The sequence below is a fragment of the Cibotium barometz genome, chromosome 10 (genome assembly GCF_041138505.1).
Source record: "Cibotium barometz isolate CiBa-2024 chromosome 10, ASM4113850v1, whole genome shotgun sequence".
NCBI classification, from domain to species: domain Eukaryota; kingdom Viridiplantae; phylum Streptophyta; class Polypodiopsida; order Cyatheales; family Cibotiaceae; genus Cibotium; species Cibotium barometz.
In genome coordinates, this window is record NC_141055.1 from 810,255 (window position 1) to 830,055 (window position 19,801).

The window sequence follows — 19,801 nt, forward strand, 5'->3', positions numbered from 1 at the left end:
GGAAGAGAGAGAGAGAGAGAGAGAGAGAGAGATGGCATGCCAACAAGGTTCAAAGGACTTAGAACACTGGCCTCGCAGCGTCTCCACCTCAACAACAGTCAACACTCAGAACAAATTGAGAAATGCACCAAACTCCAAGACAAAAAGGTGATATGGTTTTTTCTGGTTTGTTGATTCTTGTGATCCAGTTCGCCCGTTTTACTATTCTTATAATCGTAAATGTCATAGCAATGAACCTACTTTACATGTCTGCATCAGTTAGGTTCTGTTGTTACTTTCTTTTTGTTACAAAAGTGATTCATGTTTTGAAACTGAGAGAGAGAGAGAGAGAGATACACAAGCTACAAAGTAGAAACCAGAAGCCAACATTGTAAAGGGGACAATTGGAGAGAGCTTTTGAGCAGTTCATTCTTTGACATAAGAGGTCATTAAAAAATGACTTTGAGTTACATGTACTTCAATGGCGCATGGAAACACAGGCGATACTGTGATCTTATGTACAAAAACAGTGTATGGTTTGTAGCACGTGCCTGCAAAGACTATGCAAGAACAGCTAGTGCAGAAGCGCTCTGCATCTTGTTTGAAGATGCACCTTTAGGAGCTTCAAAAATCTAAGTGAGTTCAAACAAGATGCACCTTTAAGAGCTTCAAAAATCTAAGTGTGAGTTGATATGCTGGAGTCATTTACCACATTGCAGTCTTTCTGGGACTATACTTCCTTGAAGACATACCCCTTTGAGAGTTGATATGCTGGATTCATTTACTACATTGCAGTCTTTCTGGGACTAGCCTTCCTTGAAAGCATACCCCTTTGTGACCTAGAAACTCCTGAGCCAGCATTTGAGAAACTTCCACTCCATGATTTGTTTGATTGTGCTGTACTTTGCATGTGAAATCCATTTCCACCATTAGAACTTCTTCTATCCTGCATGCATCCATGCATTAGCATACAACACAAAATTAAAAACAGCTGCATGGATTTTGCACTATTAAAAGTTTTCCAATCACTAGTCTTCCCTTGTCTGTGCCTTCCCCTCTTCTTCCTCCCTTTTTTCTATTACACATTTCCTAAACTATTTCTGAATTTCATAAACCCCCATCCAAAACTCCTATACATGTCTTAATTTCTCTCTCTCTCTCTCTCCCCCCCCCCCCCGCAGCACTGCCCCACAGAACAGTTGGTATGATGATGAGTGTCGTGAGACACGAGCACAGCTACAGCGTGAGATTGCCATTGGGACTCACACGCATAGACAGGCCAGGATGATCTTTCGGCGCCTTGTGCGGAGGAAGAAACAAGCCTACCTGGCTAAGCTAGAGGAGGAGATCTACCAACTCTTCCTGGGGAAGGACAGCAAGAGGGCATGGAAGATGTTTTAGGAGAGACAGCCTGGTACTCCGATTACAGCACCTGAGGCATGGCATACTTATGCTAGAGAGCTATATGATGCACCAGGACAGCCCCCCACCCCCCCTCCACTAGGAGCTAGACCAGCTAGCAGCACCTTTTTTACTATGCGGATGGTGCTAGATGCGATAGACAGGTTACAGAATGGAAAGGCACAGGATCATGATGGGCTAGTTGGAGAGCATTTCTCATATGCGCGCAACACTTTGGCTCCGCTCATCGTACATGTGTTTAATCGTGCCATTTGTGAGGGTTTCCCGGCAAGCTGGATAGAGCATATCATTGTACCGCTCTTTAAGAGTGGGGACCCCATGGTACCAGGCAATTACAGGACGATCATGATTGGTCATTACTTGGCCAAACTATATGGCTCTATATTGGAGTCGGAGTTGAGCCGCTGGGCAGAGAGGCATGGTCATCGAGCACATGGACAGGCTGGCTTCAGAAGAGGATTTACTACCTTGGATCACATATTGACACTTCGGGCACTTATTGAAGAGGACAGGGCACAGAAGAGAGGTACCCGAGGATATGCAGTGGGGGATATATGCTTTGTATGAGTTTGTGACAAGCAGAGTCCGGACTATCCGATATGGTGACCAGCACGATAGGGGTGAAGTAGGGATGCCCGCTATTGCCCACCCTCTTTGGACTGTACATTGATGTGGTCTCCAATTATGTAGACAGATTGGGAGGCCGAGTGGCATGCCTGGCAGGGGTGTTCATACCTATCTTGTTATATGCTGATGATATTGTTCTAATCTCAGACTCTCCGGAGGGATTACAGAGACACTTGGATGCATTACAAGCTTTCTGTGCGGATAGAGATCTGACAGTGAACCTTGGGAAAACCAAGGTTATGGTGTTTAGCACCACACAGGCATCGGTGACGAGATCAGAGCCTCAATTCACTTTCCGAGGGGAGCCGGTTGAGTACGTCAGGTCATATGTCTAGACACTTAGGAGTTACTTTCACAGGACCGCGTTTCTCCCTAAAGGAGGCAGCAGCAGCTAGATTAGCTCAAGGGCATGTAGCCTTGGGGGCACTTGAGAGGCAGTGTGCACACATACAGTTTCAAGACCCGCACACCAAATTGTGGCTATTTGATACACTTGTCACACCAACCCTCCTGTACGGAGCTCCAATTTGGGGGCCCAGTATACATCACAGATCTTAGAGAGGGATGGAGGCAAATGGAGAGACCACTGATTATGATGATTGCCCGCATGATTCGGAGCAAATCATCAATACCACATGAGATTGTTCGGGCTGAGCTGGGTGCCGCACTAGTAGTGACCGAGGCCCTATTCGAGGCAGTTACCTTTTTACAACGGCTATGGGAGCTCCCTCAGCAGAGGTACTCCCGATTGGCATTGACCTCATCCTTTTCCTTGGTGAGATTATGTAATGGCAAAGCAATTTCAGCAAAGTGCTTAATGAAGCATCGGTAATACGAGCATAATCCCAGAAAACTTCGAATTTCATGTACCGTACGCAACTTTGGCCAATCCTTGATTGCCTGTAATTTGATCGGGTCCATGCGTATGCCTTCTTTTGATACAATGTGACCAAGGTAGTGAATTTCCGATAAGAAGAATTCACTCTGCTTACCATTTATGTAGAGCTTGTGACTACGAAGCTCTTCGAACACAATAGCCAAGTGCTCACGGTGTTATTCCTCATCTTTGGAAAACACAATGATATCATCAAAGAAGGTTCCAGTAAACTGTCTATGCTTTCTGAAAATCCTATCCATCATATCAAACGTGGCCGGTGCGTTGGTAAGTCCAAACGGAACTACTAAGAACTCATAAAGCCCAAACTGCATTCGGAAAGCAGTTTTATGTACATCCTGCGGTGCCACTCGTATTTGATGGTAGCCGCTCTTGAGATCAATTCAACTAAAACAAGCTGCACCTTCCAACTTGTCAAGAATATCATCGATGCGCGGGATAGGAAACTTGTTCTTTATTGTAATCTTGTTAAGGGCACGATAATCGATGCACATCTTGTATGTTCCATCTTTCTTTTGCACCAATAACACAGGTGAGCAATAAGGAGATGAGCTAGGTTGTATCAACCCTTTCTCAAGCAAGTCATTTACTTGCGCCATAATCTCTTCTTGCTGGCTGGCACTTACCCTGTATGGAGGTCGGTTGGGCAGTGTGCTGCCATGTATCACATCAATACAGTGATCTTCAGGATGCTTAGGTGGTAATTCACCAAGCAACGCATCACGAAAACAATCACTATAATGATAAAGGAACTCTACTCGCTCTCGAGTTAGTTGATCAACATTCACTCTTTCATGCTCAGCACTCTCTCTTACAAAAACCAAGTAAGAACAAGCAACTTTCTTTATTACCTTATTGACCTGTACATGACTAACAACAGGTATGGTAATTCCTGGAGTATCAGCATCTAGAACAATCTCTCTACCTCTACGCATAAATGATATCTTCTTTTCTTTGTATGATTTCTTTGGCTCCATACGAGCATGCCAAGGCATTCCCAACAAAACATCACAACCAGTGAGAGGAGCAACCATAAAGCTCTCATGATCAAGGTAGGCCTGTATGTGAATGCGAAGCTTGCCAATGATTGGCGTTACATTCACTCCTTTACCCTCAAAAGCTGCATCTGCATCCATTTGAGTGCCATAATCTGATACATCCAATACTATGGCGGTAGCCATAGGCACAGAAATGAAATTGCCTGTGGATGCATCATCAAAAAGAAACAGTGCAGGTTGATCTTCTAGCTATCCCCATGCTTTACCTATGAGTCTTTTAGTTGAAGTATGTCCTGTGTTTCCCAGTACATCTAGCACAACATTTACAAGAGGCTTTTCGGTGCCACCATCAGCGTTTTTCGGGTTTCGTGGGCACCCATAATACAAGTGATCTTTACTTCCACATCCAAAACATTTTCCCTCACGTGCATACTCAATCCTTTGCTGTTTTGATAGCCCATGATCATTGTGTTTGCCCCCTGGCTTCTTGGATGACGTTCCTTTGTACCTTGGGTATCTTTTTGATCACTTTTTAGGGGCTGTCCGCCCTTCTTCTGGTCATAACCAGTCCTCTTCTTGGCCTTGAAAGAATCTGAAATTGGCTTATATTTATCATGTTTTATGTGCAATGTCTCCGCCACAGTAGCCAAATGCGTTGTCTGCTGAAGGGTTTGGTTTGGGTACACTTCAAGGCTCTCTTGAATGATCGGATGCAACCTAGACTCAAACTTTCTTTTCTTCTCTTCATCAGAGAGTGTCATGAAAGGGGTAACTTTCAGCAATACCTTCCAGTATTTGGCAATGTAAGTCTGCACCGACTCCCCTTCTTGTTTCAGCCAATCCCATTCTTTGCGCACATTTTTAGCCAAGTTTGGTGGTAAGAATTGATCATAAAACTGAGTTTTGAATTCAGCCCATGTGCGGGCAGCACTATGGTCCAAGAGTTTGGCCATCCACCAATCACTAGCTGTATCTCTTAGATGCATACCCACATGTCTTAGTTTAGACTTCTCCGAGAAGTCTTCATTGCAAAAAGCTATCTCAAACTGCCAAATAAAAGCAAGAGCTTTGGTAACTTCCAGCTTCCCAAAGAAGTTCTCAAATTTGATGTCCTTATCCCCTGACTTAAACTCTTTGGCTTTCTTCTTTGAATGTGATCTGCCATGTCCATCAGTTTTAGCCATAGGGGACCCATGTCGAGCTCTCTTTCCACTATCCCGAGCAGCACTCATAGATCGGGTGGAATCGGCATCACGAGAATGCTCTCGGTGTGGAGCAGTATGATGAGGATGAGATATGGCCTCTTCTGAATCATCAAAATTTGCATATGCTTCCTAGTGAGAAACCTTTCTTCCACTGGAATCCTCGGATACATCCCTTTGTCCTCTTAGATAAGACTTGGCCAATTCACGAGGATCTTTATATCCCATCTCTACTGCCATGGCCTCAAAGGCTGCATCATCTGGATAAATTTTCCTTTTTGTACTCAAGACTTTTTGCACATCTGGATCCTTTCTCAAAGATCTCCATTGCATAGTCTCATCATGGTATCGTCTAACTTGGCGCCTCAAGGCCTCCAACTCAGACCTCACATCAACAAAATCTGTATATGCAGTACCAGTAGTCTCTCTTGCATTTTCCCTCTCTTGCTTAGGAGGAGTATAAGCAATTCCAATAGATCCCTCGGCATGTGCCCTCTCCTGCCCAAGAGCCTCAGCTTGAGTGCTCATGTTATCTCTTCTGTACGCTTAGCCAATAAATTTTTTTTCAACAGCCAATCAACCCTATTGACCCTGTTCCATAAGTCGACCAGCTCTGTAGCTCTTGTACATGGAGTTGGCCAGATTTTCCACACTTCCTACTGCTGTCCACAGCCCATATACCCTCTACAGAAGAAGTCGACCTCCCCCATCTGGCTGCCCTTGACTTGCTCCACACCCCAAAACCCAGAAAAGCAACTCGTTTGGCAAAAATAGCCTGCAAGGTCACTTTTGGCAACTCGTGGGTTTCTGGTCCATGCCCGGGTGACCAAACCTAAAAATTGACTGCATGTAAGTGCACTTCACAAGCAAATGCTTGTGCGCGATGATTTGGATTAAATCTCCCAAGTTGCCATCTTGTACACAAAAACTATCACGACCATGGGCACCACCCACGCTGAATCCAAATGCTATACTCACTAGAGCCATTGCCCTTGCTTGAGCCCAACTAACTCACCACAGGATCACCAACCCTTCCATGAGTTAATATACTCACTAAACAAATTCACCAACTCTGTCATGAGTTTATGCAGACACTAGGGTCTCCAACCCTTGCATGAATGCATAACTACAGTAGTCAGAGTCACGAACTCTTCTTACTGACTTAAAGTCACCAACTCTAATCACTCATTAAAGTCACCAACTCTTACATGAGTGAATCTATCATGCTCCAAGAAATCCTTCCACATGGCACATATATCTAGAGGATTGTGACATCCACGTCTCATCACAGAATGAATTATGCTCTCGAGATCATTGAGCCTGAGAGTGTAGAGGAGGCTCGTTCACTACCGCAGTGGTGGCGGCAAGCCATGGAAGCAAAGATGTCCCCTATTGAGAGGAATCACACTTGGTCTTTGGTGCCACGGCCTTTACATCGTCGTGTGATTGGTGTGAAATGGATTTTCAAAGTCAAGTTTCATGCAGATGGTACTTTCGACAAGTACAAAGCCCGCCTTGTTGCTAGAGGATATGCTCATAAGGCAGATGAAGACTTTGATGAGACATTTGCTTCTACAACCAAGTATACCATCATCAGGATTATTTTGACTCTAGCTGCACACTTCAGATGGCCCGTGTTCCAGATAGATGTAAAATCCGCTTTTCTGAATGGAGATTTAGAGGAGGAAGTTTATGTTGAGCAGCCGCTTGGTTTTGTGATTTAGGGATAGGACACGTGTATCTTCTGAAGAAGGCTCTTTATGGTCTCAAACAGGCACCTCGTGCCTGGTATGAGAAGATTGATGCCTTCTTGTTATCTCTTGGCTTTGAGAGGACATATGCAAACAACAATCTCTATGTGCTTCTTTCTGATGGGGATATTTGTGTCATTGTTTTGTATTTTGATGGCCTCATCCTTTTTGCCTCAGATACTGAGTTGGTCACATAGGTTTAGTCCAAGCTTTCAAATACATTTGAGATAACTGATCTTGGCCTTCTTCATTATTTTCTTGGGCTAGAGGTTTGGCAAAGAGATGATTGTATCTTCATTTGCAAAAACTGCTCTCACTTTATGGGTTGGTCAGACTCTACACCTCTCTCTTGTTCCATGGATCCCAATGCCAAGTTATCCAAGGAGGATGATACACCGTTGGTGGATTCCACAGAGTACCGGAAGATTGTTGGCTCATTGCATTACCTTGCCAACACCCGTCTAGATATCTCCTATGCTATGAGTGTTCTCAGTTTGTTCTCATCAGCCGCTCGAAGGTCTCATTAGCAAGCGACTTTCAGAGTTCTTCGTTGTCTTCCAGGTACTTCAGATTATGGCATCACCTATTCGAGTGGTGCTGATTTGGCTGGTTTCACAAATTCTGATTGGGCAGGCTGCATTGATACTCGGAGGTCTACATCTGGATATTGCTTCATCCTTGGTACAGGATTGGTTTCTTGGAAGTCTCAGAAGCAAAGGACTGTTGCTACTTCTTCCATCGAGGCTAAGTGTAAGCCTAGCAGGGCGTGCAATGACAGACTCAACCACGTGTCCAAGAGATAAAAATATAAAGAGAGAGGGGAGAGAGAAAAGGGAATGGGAATCTTGCACAGTACACATTGAGCGGGGAACAGGCCCCACCCCCTTTCAAGAATTTATTCAGGAACAATCCACGGGCGTGCTGGCCAGAATCAATATAATCAATGAAAACAAAACAAACAAATATGTCGATGTAGGATATCCAAGTCGATGTCGATGTCGATGTCGATGCACAAGATCTCTGATGTCGAGCACACCACGGGGATGACCCACAAGTATCTCTCACTGGGCTAGTACCAGATCCAAGATCCAAATCCAATGGATCCCAAGTCCAATGAATCCAAATCCAAGTCCAAGTCCAAGTCCAAATCCTAGTCCAAAATCCAAACTCCAAACTCCATGTCTAAGCTCTGTGTTCCATGTTCATGAACAAGCTTCATGCCCAAGCTCTGTGTTCCATGTTCATGAACAAGCTTCATGCCCAAGCTCTATGTCCAAGTTCTTCATGTCTATGCTCAAGTTCAAGCTTCCATGTCCAAGCTTCATGTTCCATCATCCATGTCCAAGCTCTAAATCCACTCGCTCATCCCATGAATAATCTCCACAATTCCTATAGCCTTGTTGATGATGAAAACCCTAGAGAAGCTCTTTCTAGCATGAAAACTGATATAAAACCTGTTTTAATGGTTTTCAGGCCATAAAACCTCCAAAAAGCAAATTTTAGGGTTTTCTTTAGCAGTTTTAGGGTTTCTGGAATTTTATGTCCGCACAGTCCATATAGCTGTACGGATCCATACAATCGCACAGAAAGATGGTGACGTGGCACTGCAGTTCCTAGAGGCGCTCTGAAATCAGCGGGTAGCGATAAAAAGCTCCATGATTTGGTTCATAGATGATGATGAAGAAGATAATCTCCACGCTTGAACGAAGATGGCAACGCGATGAAGAGATTCTTCTTCAACTTGATGCTCAAGAGAGGCTCATGCTTCTTTTATACTTGGGGAAGCCTTACTTTTTGCCAAAAAGTAATGCTTTTGTTTTGCTTTTGTCTTTTTATTAAATATTATTAATAATAGCCAAAGTTCTTGATTTGTGCTTTTACAACTTCAGGGCCTTTTTGGCTCTAGAGCTGCTTTTTGAGAAAGCGGCTTTTAGGTTTTTGGTCCGGCTTAGTCTCCTCTTTCCAATGGTGCCCTTGGCTCGTGGTCAACCCTGTTTGACTTTTTGCTTTTTCTTGCTTTTTGACCAAGAATGGTGCTTTTTCTTAATCAATCCTTATGGACCCTGTCCCCATGTCTTCTTCCACCTGTTTGGTGTCCGGGCATGGATTTCATTATGTGAAATAGAGCTAGGAGGGTCAAATAGTTACACTAAGTACAAATCTTACCTTCTCTCCTCCATTGAGGCACTTTGGATTCATCAGATTCTGGAGCATTTGTGTTGTGCTGATACTTCCTCGGTTACCATCTTCTCAGATTCTTAGAGTGCTATTGCTCTAGCTCAGAATCCTGTGATACGGGGATGATCCAAGCATATTGAGGTGCATTATCATTTTGTATGCAACTGGATCGAGCTGGGACTTCTTCGGTTGGCCTACTGTTCTACCAAGGACAATGCGGTTGGTCTCTTCACCAAACCACTTTCGAGAGCTACTTTGGAGGTGTTACTTCAGTGTGTTGGTATTGGACGCGCTGAAGAGGTGGTGTTGGAAAATATATCATCTCCAAATGGTCTACATGTACCCTAGCATGCTTGTACTGGTCATTTCTATGAGGCCTTGCATTAGCATACAAGCAAAACATCATTTAGGAATTTTTCTAGCATTTTTACAAGTCTTTTTAGGCTATTTATGACATATTTTTGCCTCACGACTGTTGTCGGCTTGGTACAGCTGGCCGACTTACTCATATGGGAGATATATAAGGGTTCACACCCTTCTCCCTATATCTCATCTCATTCTTGCATATTTGCTGGAGGTCATTGGCTGTTGCAATAGTCTCTTATGCTTGTAAGCACGTACGGGCTTCCCTTGTACTCATTTTCAGCAATAATCAACTGTCTATAGCCTTCTATAGTTTGTACTTGTGCCTACAACCTGTGTTTTCTTTTTCTTTCAGTCAATGAGTTTATCCATATGAAGTAACAAAGGATGATTTGCAATTGTATATAACAAAGCACTCAAAGGGCAACCCTGCCTAATCGATTTCCCAATACCCAACGAGAGGATGAACCTTTGCATAGTATGCACTGTGCCGTGTTGTCTTAATATAGCCAATAAATGACATTACATATTTTTTCTCCAAACCCAAGTTTTGTCATTACTACAGTAATGTAATCCCATTGAACTGTATCAAAAGCCTTCGCTACATCTATTCGCACTAATAAGACATCCTACTCTATATGTTTGGCATTTTCTATTCCCACATATGCATTACATATATTATTTGTGATTTGCTGTGTAGGGACGAAGCCATACTATGCTAGATGCAGGCCTCTATTCAAGATCGTTTTGATCCTAGCAGTAATCATTTTAGTGATTAATTTATAGATCACATGCATCAATGTAATAGGCCACCAATAAGAGATATTTGGACACATTTGTTTTTTTGGCACTAGTTTGACTAACCCCTCTTACGAAGAGGATGGCATAAACCCTTGTAACCATGATTAATTGATCATAAGCAAGAGTGGTTGTTCTAGTATTTCCCAGAACTAAAGAAAGAATAAAGAATTCCACAGTGAAACCATTCCAACTTGGGAATTTCCGTCGATCCAATGATTGAATTGTAGCGCTTAGTTCTAATTCCGAAAAAGGAACTTCAAGATCTTCCGTTTCTTATGCATCCATGATTTCTTCCACATGCATTGATGAAGTCGTCAAGTAGTGCTCTAGCCATACCAGTATGCTCAAGGCTTCTTCGGACTATCCCTGTGTTTCCATGTACATGTTGATGCACACCAGCCTCAAAATTTTCCTTCTAGCGTGATAAAAGGATGTCTTCGGGATTTCATGCACCTCATACCATGATCGACAAACAGACACCCATCCCATTAAGTTTAAATTCATATTTAATATTCTTTATTTTTGAGTCTTGTAGCCAAGACACAGAGAGCACATCATATACATAGTTTGTACAGACAAAAATGTGTTGGATGTGGAGGGCTAGCAGACCCCGAATCCAAGAAAAGTAACCAATGTTAGAATGCAGTCACGCACTCGGACAGAGTCATCTGCATATACATCTCGGAATCAAGTATCTACCCCTGTGATGTTGATGGCGGGATGTTGTTGGCTGATGTGCTTAAGGGTGGAATGATGAAATCGCTCCCTTTCTTTTGACAACAAATGCGCCAATAAAATGTATGACATATGCATTAGGGGTTGAATGACCCAAAAACCTGGAAATTGGTTTCGGACTATATGTACAGAATGAAACCAGATATAGTATGTTTGCTAGAACATAATCAACATGCTCTAGCTGGGCAAACACGTTTTTTCCATGACTATGATTTATATCATGCAGGTTCGAATACTTTTTTTTTTCTTCAGAAAGGAGACTTCTATTAAGTATGAAAAAATTTTACAAAATGGAGATTTCACACCAGGTGGAGATCTCAACCAATCAGGAGCTCTATGCTACCAATAGGGTCCCGAATGAGAGGACGTGAAAAAAATACCAATGTCCCACTCTCTCATAAACTGGCCGCGCTTCCTCTCCGCAGCCCTTGAAGATCCCTCGATTCTGGCCCAGGTAACCATGATGGTGTGAATAATATCACTCCAAATCCTGCAAAGACATTGAGAAACAAGAACGGGAGTACCCTCAATGGCCTCGGTGCATCTAGCCTTCCAGATATTCCAGGCTGAGATGCTAGCAATAATCTCCCAAGAGCTGTCTAACCTCTGTGCCGGAGGGACAAAGTGTGAAAGTGGCAAATCCTGAAGACAACACTGCTGAGCAACTCCTTGCCTAACCATAATGGCCAAGCTCCTGTCAGTCCCCTCGAATCTCAGCTGAGGCCCAGACTGTGTCAACCAAATGATAGAACCAAAAGAAATGATAGCATCCCTCTTAATACTACCAAAGAGGTGTGCAATCACAGACCAAACCCTCTGTGCTTCCCTACATTCCCATAAACAATGGTAAACTGACTCCGAAACTCCTACACATATAGGGCATGCTGGGCAAGCACCAGTAACAGACCTCCACTGATTGGTGGCCAGACCACCATGAAGAGAAACCTAGTAAAGGAGGAAATCTGTGGCTTCCTATAAGAATGCCACAATCTCCGCCAAAAAACCCTCTGAATGTCAGTCGAAATGCCATAAGATTCCCAATGGGGTCTAAGAGTAGGGACACTCTGAATGTGTCCCAAGATAAGATGTCTGGCATTCCGCACCGTATAACTGAAAAAAGGCATGTTTTTCAATGGGTTACAAGCATCCTTCCACTCCCACTCACCGAGGTCCCAATGCAAATGTCTGATAGGACAGCCACCATACAACCGAAGGCTAACACTCTCTGTGATCATCCCTGGGGGGGGTCAACAAAGACGTGCTTCCCTAACCTGCCAACAACTCTGACTGGACGAATCTGGGGGCCCTCAATAAGGTCCTGCACGTCACATCTCTCCAGCTGCCATCCATCCTGTACAGAAAAAAAGACCCGTATATCATCCTCCCTAGGCAAGGGGAGACCCATAACCTGAAGAGGAACACCTGTCCCAGAAAAAATCCCAAACCAAGAATGATGACGGCCTTCCAAGAAAGATCCAGTAATCCAGTGGTTGGGAATGGCTACATCAATCTGTGCAATCCTCCGGCTAGAGCCTCTCAAATGCTGCATGAAATCCAGTCTCTGTACCTCAGTGAGGCTTTTAAACCTCTTCCAAGCCAGCACTGTGGGGCATAGGGTCTCCCAGCCAGCCCAAAGAATATGCATAGCTGCCCCAAGAGGCCTACCATGCACATCTAAGATCAAATCATTCCACAGAATGGGCTGCCGGTTAACTTCCTCCGCTGAACACGGGGAGATGTGTACCAAAAAACTCCTCAGGCAGTCCCAAGCCCGTAGGAGGGACCTAACCAAGGGGGCATCCGAAAAAATAAAGCGTGAGCTGAGAGTACAGTCACCTCCGCGAACAAGGACACACTTCGTGATCTGCTGCATGAGAAAGTCCTTCCACGGCTCAGTGCCTAGAAGAAGCCCCTAACAACCAGCTTACAAAGCAAAGCCTTACATTGCACCTCAGGGTCAATGATATTCAATCTCCCTTCCTGCTTAGGCCTGATAATGGTTTCCCAAGCAACTCTAGCCCTGGTGTGTGCGTTTCCATCAAGCCCTGACCAAATAAAGTTCCGAATAAGGCGACGAAGCTGGCCAATGCAGCCCTTATGAAAAATCCAGCATGAAGCGATAAACCAAGTCATGGCTAGCAAAACTTGGTTAACCACCAAAGCTCCCAGTCGAGCTTCCTCCTACTCCAGTGATGAAGTTTACTTTTAATCCTTAAGAGCACTGGAGCAAACTATTGTGCAGGGGAGATGTCAATGCCCACCTGACAACCAAGGTATCTGGCAGAGCATCCTCTCTCAATCCAAGTAAAACCAACATCTGTACCCCAATCTGCAAAAGGAGAATCACTGATCCAAAAACCAACTGCCTTATGCCAATTGACAATAGCTCCTGCTGCCAAACAAAAGGCCTCCAAGGCTGTCCGGAAAGAACATAAACAAGCATGAAACCTCAAGGAACAACGCCGTATCATCTGCTAACTCAGAGTCCAAAAACTCTTCCTCCGTGCTTGCATAAAGGTAGCCTGAGACTCACAACACCAGGGTCAGCCCGAAGAAACCTGCTCATAGCCTTAGCTACAATGAGGTACAGTAAACGGGCGAGGGGACAGCCCTGCCTCAGTGAACGGGAAATCTGAAAACGCTCACCGCGGCCCCCATAGGCCAAAACAGTGGTATGAGCCTCCCTGTATAGGCAAGACACCCCTCTGATCTAGTTTTGGGAAAACCCCATGTGTGCCATAGTTCCCTCCAAAAAATCCCAATCCACTCTGTCATAAGCTTTTTCAAAATCAAGCAAAAAAAATGGCAAGAGGCTGCTGACTAGACTTTGCCCACTCGACAGCTTCCTAGAAAGAAAAAATGTTATCAAATATACTCCTTCCTAAACCATTCTGAGTATCATGGATAGTCCTTTGGAGAATCAACTGCAACCTTATACTCAAGGCTTTAGCTAAGATTTTATATGCAGATCCAAGGAGGGTGATGGGCCTCCATTGCTTGATGTCAGTCTTATCCCCACTCTTGGGGATAAGGTGAATCAGCCCCTACATGAGGTATGGAGGCATCATACCCAACCACCACATTTCCTGAAGGGCAACAGTGATAGCATCTCCAATATGATCCCAAAAAAGAATAAAGAAGGCGGGAGTAAGACCATCATCCCTTGGGCATGAACCATTGGAAAGAGCATGCAGTGCGTGAAGGAATTCATCCTTCAAGAAAGGGGCATCCAGGGAAGAACACATAGCATCTGTAATGAGCCTGGGCATGCACTCCCAAACTTTCTCCCGTGCCACATCTCTCTGAGGAGAGAGGGCACCTCTGCAGTCAACAAAGACCGATAAAATTATGAAGCAATACCCCTCACCTTATCAGGCTCAATCTGAACCTCACCCTGTGAGTCCTGCAAGTACCTCACAGATTCCCAGCTGCTATGGGAAGGCCTGTGCGCTTAAAAAAACTCTTTGTTGCATCTGCCACCCATCTCAGTCCAAAAGGCCTCGTTCGCATGAAAGGCGAACTCAGCCCTCCTATCCATGGCTAACTGCAGCTGTACTCTAACTGTGGTCAAGAGATCTGTAATCCAAGTCGCATGTGGATGCTTTTCATGTTCCCTCTGAAGAGCAGCAATCCTTCTCTCCTTGTCCAGAGCCTCCTTCTTAGACAAGGCAATGCTATGATAATGATGGCTGGTCCTCTCAAGAGCTAGGGCAATATTATGCCGAGGATCAGGACCGTCACAAGATCTCCATATCTCTCTGATCTCAAGGGAAATGTTAGCATCAAGATAAAGAGAGTCAGGGATACGGACATGGGGAGAGGCCGAGCGAGCCCCAGGCTCCCTGAGACACAGAACGATGGGGCAATGATCGGATTTGGTGGTGCCAGGCATAATAGCAATGGTGCCTCCTCTGTCCAAGGACCAATCATCCACATAAAACCTGTCCAGACGTGCAAAGATGCTCTCATCCCCGCTCTTGTGGTTATGCCAAGAGAAAGATAAGGAATTTGGCCTTCTCTGGAAATCATCCTCAGTCCAGCAATCCCTGCCAAAAAAGGAAAGCGTGAACCTCTCCCATGAGGTTTGCTCCAAAGGGTGTAAACCCCCTTCGCATCCACCCTTCTTGTCAGAAGGTTGCTTGACCATATTAAAATCTCCTCCCACTATCCAATGATCAACCTGGGGAATGACATTTGTAATGGTGTCCGAAAAGGCCACCCTTTCACCTCTCACGTTAGGTGCATAGATATTCAAGATTCCCAATTTCTGACCCTCATGCATGATCAAGATCCACTGCGCTCTAGCAGGGATGATAACACCGTGCCGAATAACATGAGGTATAATACATGCTGCCACTGAAATACAAACACCCCCTCTAGTCCCTCTTCCCAATTTTGCCACACTGAGATCTATCCAATTTGTGTTCCTACAACAGCACATCCATAGACCCTCCTGTAACAGTAGGCTGAAGCTGGTTCTTCAGAAGGCGCTTCCTACCACGGGTGGGAAGCCCTCCAAGGCCCTGAACATTCCATGAGACGATTCTCATGGAAGAGAAGAGGGTTTGACCCCCGATCTAAGAAGACGATGGGCAGCCTGAGGATGCCTCTCATAATGCTGAAGGACGGGAAAATCCACGGGGCAAAGTCCACTAACATGCCCTTGTCCGAGGCCATGCACAGTACCTACATATGTACCAGAAACCTGTTCGCCCTGCGGGGCATCAAGGGGAATTGCATCATGCTGAAAATGCTGCAATACATGATCCCCACTGTGCTGAACATCCTGCATATCGCCCCCTCAAAGTAGAGAGGACTCAACAAAATCATTCTCATCTGAGATATCATCTCTCTGCAAAGATGCATCAGCTGACACATCCCTCTGACCAGAAACATCATCTATCTGTACATGATCCGAGGAGGCCTTCCCATCACCAATCGCACCAGGGGGGCGGGCGTGAGAGACAGCTCGCCACACCTGGCGGACTGAAGGACGGGAAGGAACCAAGGGAGGTGGTGCTTGAGAAGCACGCTTACGAGGCCTCCTGCGACCTCGAGCCCGAGGACAATCTCGAGCAAAGTGACCCCGTCGGTGACAAACCCGACACTGATCGGGTTTACCTGCAATCTCCATACGTTGCTTCAAAGGGCCACAAGGGCCCGGAAGCAGAACATAGTCCTCAAAGAGCTCAATGTCACGGGTAAGAACCATGACCCTGGGGACAACATCCGCCGAGGCAGTGACCACCTAGGCAGAAGATGTCGGCTAGGCGTGAAGTGGGGGCACTTGAAGAACCGGCCCAAAGGCAGACCCGATGGCCTCTAACATAGGCCAATATGCGCGAGGAAGACTTGGGAATCTGAGAGTAATCGGGAAACGGTTCCGGTCTTCCTCAACAAGGTCAAAATAGCTGGAGTAGGGAAGAAAGAATATCTTCCTCAGGCCCAATGGCAAAGGGCTGCCCTTCAAAATCTCTGAGGCTGCGTCCTCAGAATCAAAATCCACTTGGAAGAAACCTCTTCCAAGCAACCTGACATCTTGAAAGTGTACAGCGAGGTCGGAGGGCAGAGCCGCCAGGACCCACCCGAGCCTGGAGATGGGACGGGTGAGATCCAAAGATTCTGGCAATGAGGATCGTTTTGGAGTCTCTCTCTATTTCAGCGCAGAGGACCGCAAGCTCGGCTTCGGAAAAAACAATGGTTCGCCGAGGGAGAATGATTAGCCATGATGCTCATCGAAGAAAAAGGCCAATTTGAACCCGGATGAGGAGCAATCTGAACCAAGGGGAAGAGGTAGGCAAGGAGGCGGAGGACAGGAAGGGAGGGTGGAAAAGGGAAAGCAAAAAGGAAAGGGAAGCAAGGGGGAGATGGCTGGACGCAAAGGCGAAGAAGGGCGGGGGAAGGGCAGCACAACAGGGCTGCGCAGAGGGAAGAGGCGGAGGAAGGAGGGGAGGCAGGGAGAGGAGGGGAGGCGAAACAACACAAACTGGAGGGCGAAGAAGGGCAGGCAGAGGCAGGGGCGAACACTGGGGAAGGATGAGGCGAAGAAGGGCAGGCAGAGGCAGGGGCGAATGGCGATGGAGGAAGGAAGGGAGGTGGAGTGAGGATGGGGGCGAAGCAGGCACAGAGGCGGAGGGGCGTAGCGATGGAGGAAGGAAGGGAGGCGGAGTAAGGAGGGGGCAAAGCAACCACAGAGGCGGAGGGGCGCAGGTCAAGGTTCGGGGAGCTAGGCGGTCCTCACCGTTCGTCCGGGGGAGGAATTCATTTTTGTTCTACATTGAGATTTTCATGAGGCTTACAGAGGATCGGTTCGAATACTTTTTCTGGAGTTTGTGTATTAGTTAGACATGTATTACAGCCAACAGTGGCCTATAATGATCCAGATGGCCATCTGATCATTGTGCAGCATACGTTGAATGGCCAAGTTTATGAATTTGCATCAGTTTATGCTCCCTCATTTTCAGCCCACAGAGCTAGGCTTTGGCACAAACTTTTGCAGTATCCATGGCTGACAAATGCATTTCTATGCCGGGACTTTAATAATTCACCACTACGTGATGACAACACTCGTGGTCACTTACATATGATTGCAACTGAAAGGGTATCATGGACAAAGTGTTCATATCCATGTACTCAATTCTGATTTTTCCTTCACTGATAAATAGTGCCTCCATGAGATGGCTAGTCCCATGACTCTTGTACAAAAGATTTAGTGTTGTTAAATCTCAGAGTTTCTCCTTTTGGATACAACTTAGACCACAACCCTTGAGTTTTAGAATACTCAATTCCCTATAGTGGAATATAAAAACCTTGAGCATTCTCCTTTGTTCTTGGTTCCTTGGATGTCAAAATACAAAGGCCAGTGACATGGGCAATCCTAATCGTTTTTGCATTTTGTGGGACATTGATAAACCCACCCCTCTGTCTATCCTTGTGAAGAAAGATGGTGTACATGTGGGGGGAAAATGCTTTGACTTGAAATGAGGTGTGTTTGCAGGTGCATGCTTCACATGCCATAAGTTTGGGCATCTGGCTTTGGAATGTCCCACTCTCGCATTGCGGCCTCCAGCTGATTCTATTCCTCCTGCTCTCATGGTGAATGAACCAGTAGTCCAAGCAAAGCCCCCTTCAGTTAAGACACCTAATTCAGCCCCTGTTGCCAAGGTGGGTGTACAAACAAGAAGCAAAACCATGCAACAGCCCCAATAGCAAGTACTCTCTAAGGCACCTTAGAAAAACACTGCTGCAAGCATTTTCCATAGTCAGTTATTACTCCTTGCATGCAAATTGCAAAACGATACCAAGCAACATCTATGTCCTCATACATTTATTCTTGAAGTGCATTGACAATATCACGCACCATATCCTGAAACAAGGGGTGAGTGAGAGTGTTGTTATGTACCAAGCAAAGCCTCTTTTCTGGCAGCTCTACATCCTCAATGGGAACATCTAAATAGAGACCCATCCATAAAGGATCACGATCTGAGAGTCCTAGAGAATAATCAATCGATGTTACTGGATCAGTGTGATCAGTATTTGAACTCCACCGGTCCAATCTAGCACGATATTCAGTAAAGGCATTATGATGAAATGTGAAACCTTGTTTGTCTGGACAAGTTTCTTTCCAGATATCCATTTCATTTAAGTGGTGCATACATTAATTATTCTACCATAGTCAAACACTAACATGGGTAGTTGGACCACAATAGGACTTGGTGTAAAAACAAAGAAATTGGTGTCAAAACCAAGGAACTATTTGTGCATTCATTTGTTCATTTGATTTATGCTTGTGAGTATATTTGGGAATGCATGCCAAGGATTGGGGATGCCTGGTCAAACCCAAGCATGTGTGCACGTGGTGCAAGGGGTGGGAGTATTTGCCAGAGAGGTCAAACCCAAGGTCACTGTATGTGAAGGGTGAAAACTGTAAGGGCAAGATGCTCCCCAAAGCCAAGCACAAGAGAAGAGGAGGACATTCCACATGAAGAACCATGTCTCAAGAGCTAGAGAGAGAAGAGCTAGACCCACAACAAGAAAAAGCCAAGAAAAGCAAGACTTATCAGTTGAGGACAACTGTTTAATAAGTTGGGGGGATGCCACCGAAGCATCAAAATACAGGTTGCTAATATGCAAAAACACAATGTGCAAAAAAACAAAGTTGGGGAGGGAGAGTGACGTGGCGCTGATGACATGGTGGCAGGATAATAGCGCAGGGCCACCTTACAGGCTTGGAATGATGCGACTTGCTTTTGAAAATCAAAAGATTAAAAGATTTTTAAATACTAAAAAGAGAAGAGCTTTTATTATTAAAAAGATACTTTTTAGGCTATAAGTGAGTTTTAAAGCGCTCTTCTCAAGTGCTTTTGGGCAAGAACTAAAAATTCAGCTATTCTCTCATTGTTGAGACATAAAAAGACGAGAGCTCTTTAGCTCTAAGAACTTGCACTCAAGACTCCTCCAAGGGGTTTTATCTAATATAACTCAAAGGGGGGGGGGGGGAAAGGGGGGGGGGGGGGAGTCGGTCCAAGGCCATTCCGACCCCTAGTGTGGTGTCTTCTCTCTCTACTCTCTCTCTTTTGTTTATTTTCAGATTTTCTCAAGGTTTTACACGTGAATTTATTGTTTATTTTCAGATTTTCTCAAGGTTTTACACGTGAATTTATTGTTTTCTTGAAGGTAAGCTAAGTACCCATGCCACAAAACTTACGAGGGTCTGTTACAACCCATCACACGTGGGCGCAAATTATAGCTCTCAACTGTTGAGCCAAGCCTAGTAGCGCTTCGCTCAAATTCACAAGAAAGTTAACCACCTCAACCCATGATGAGGATATTATAATCCTTAGTAGGATT

The 19,801-nt window shown here is 45.1% G+C and overlaps 1 protein-coding gene across 1 annotated transcript in view; it reads right to left on the minus strand.

The window, feature by feature from the left end:
* Positions 1 to 331: 331 nt before the first annotated feature.
* The window catches only part of LOC147634424 (uncharacterized), an 86,761-nt gene continuing 67,291 nt past the window's right edge, over positions 332 to 19,801 (minus strand). Inside the window, exon 13 of the mRNA XM_086804446.1 lies at positions 332 to 925. Coding sequence (XP_086660572.1) covers positions 764 to 925 — 162 coding nt within the window. The 3' untranslated portion in view covers positions 332 to 763. The remainder of the gene's footprint in view (positions 926 to 19,801) is intronic.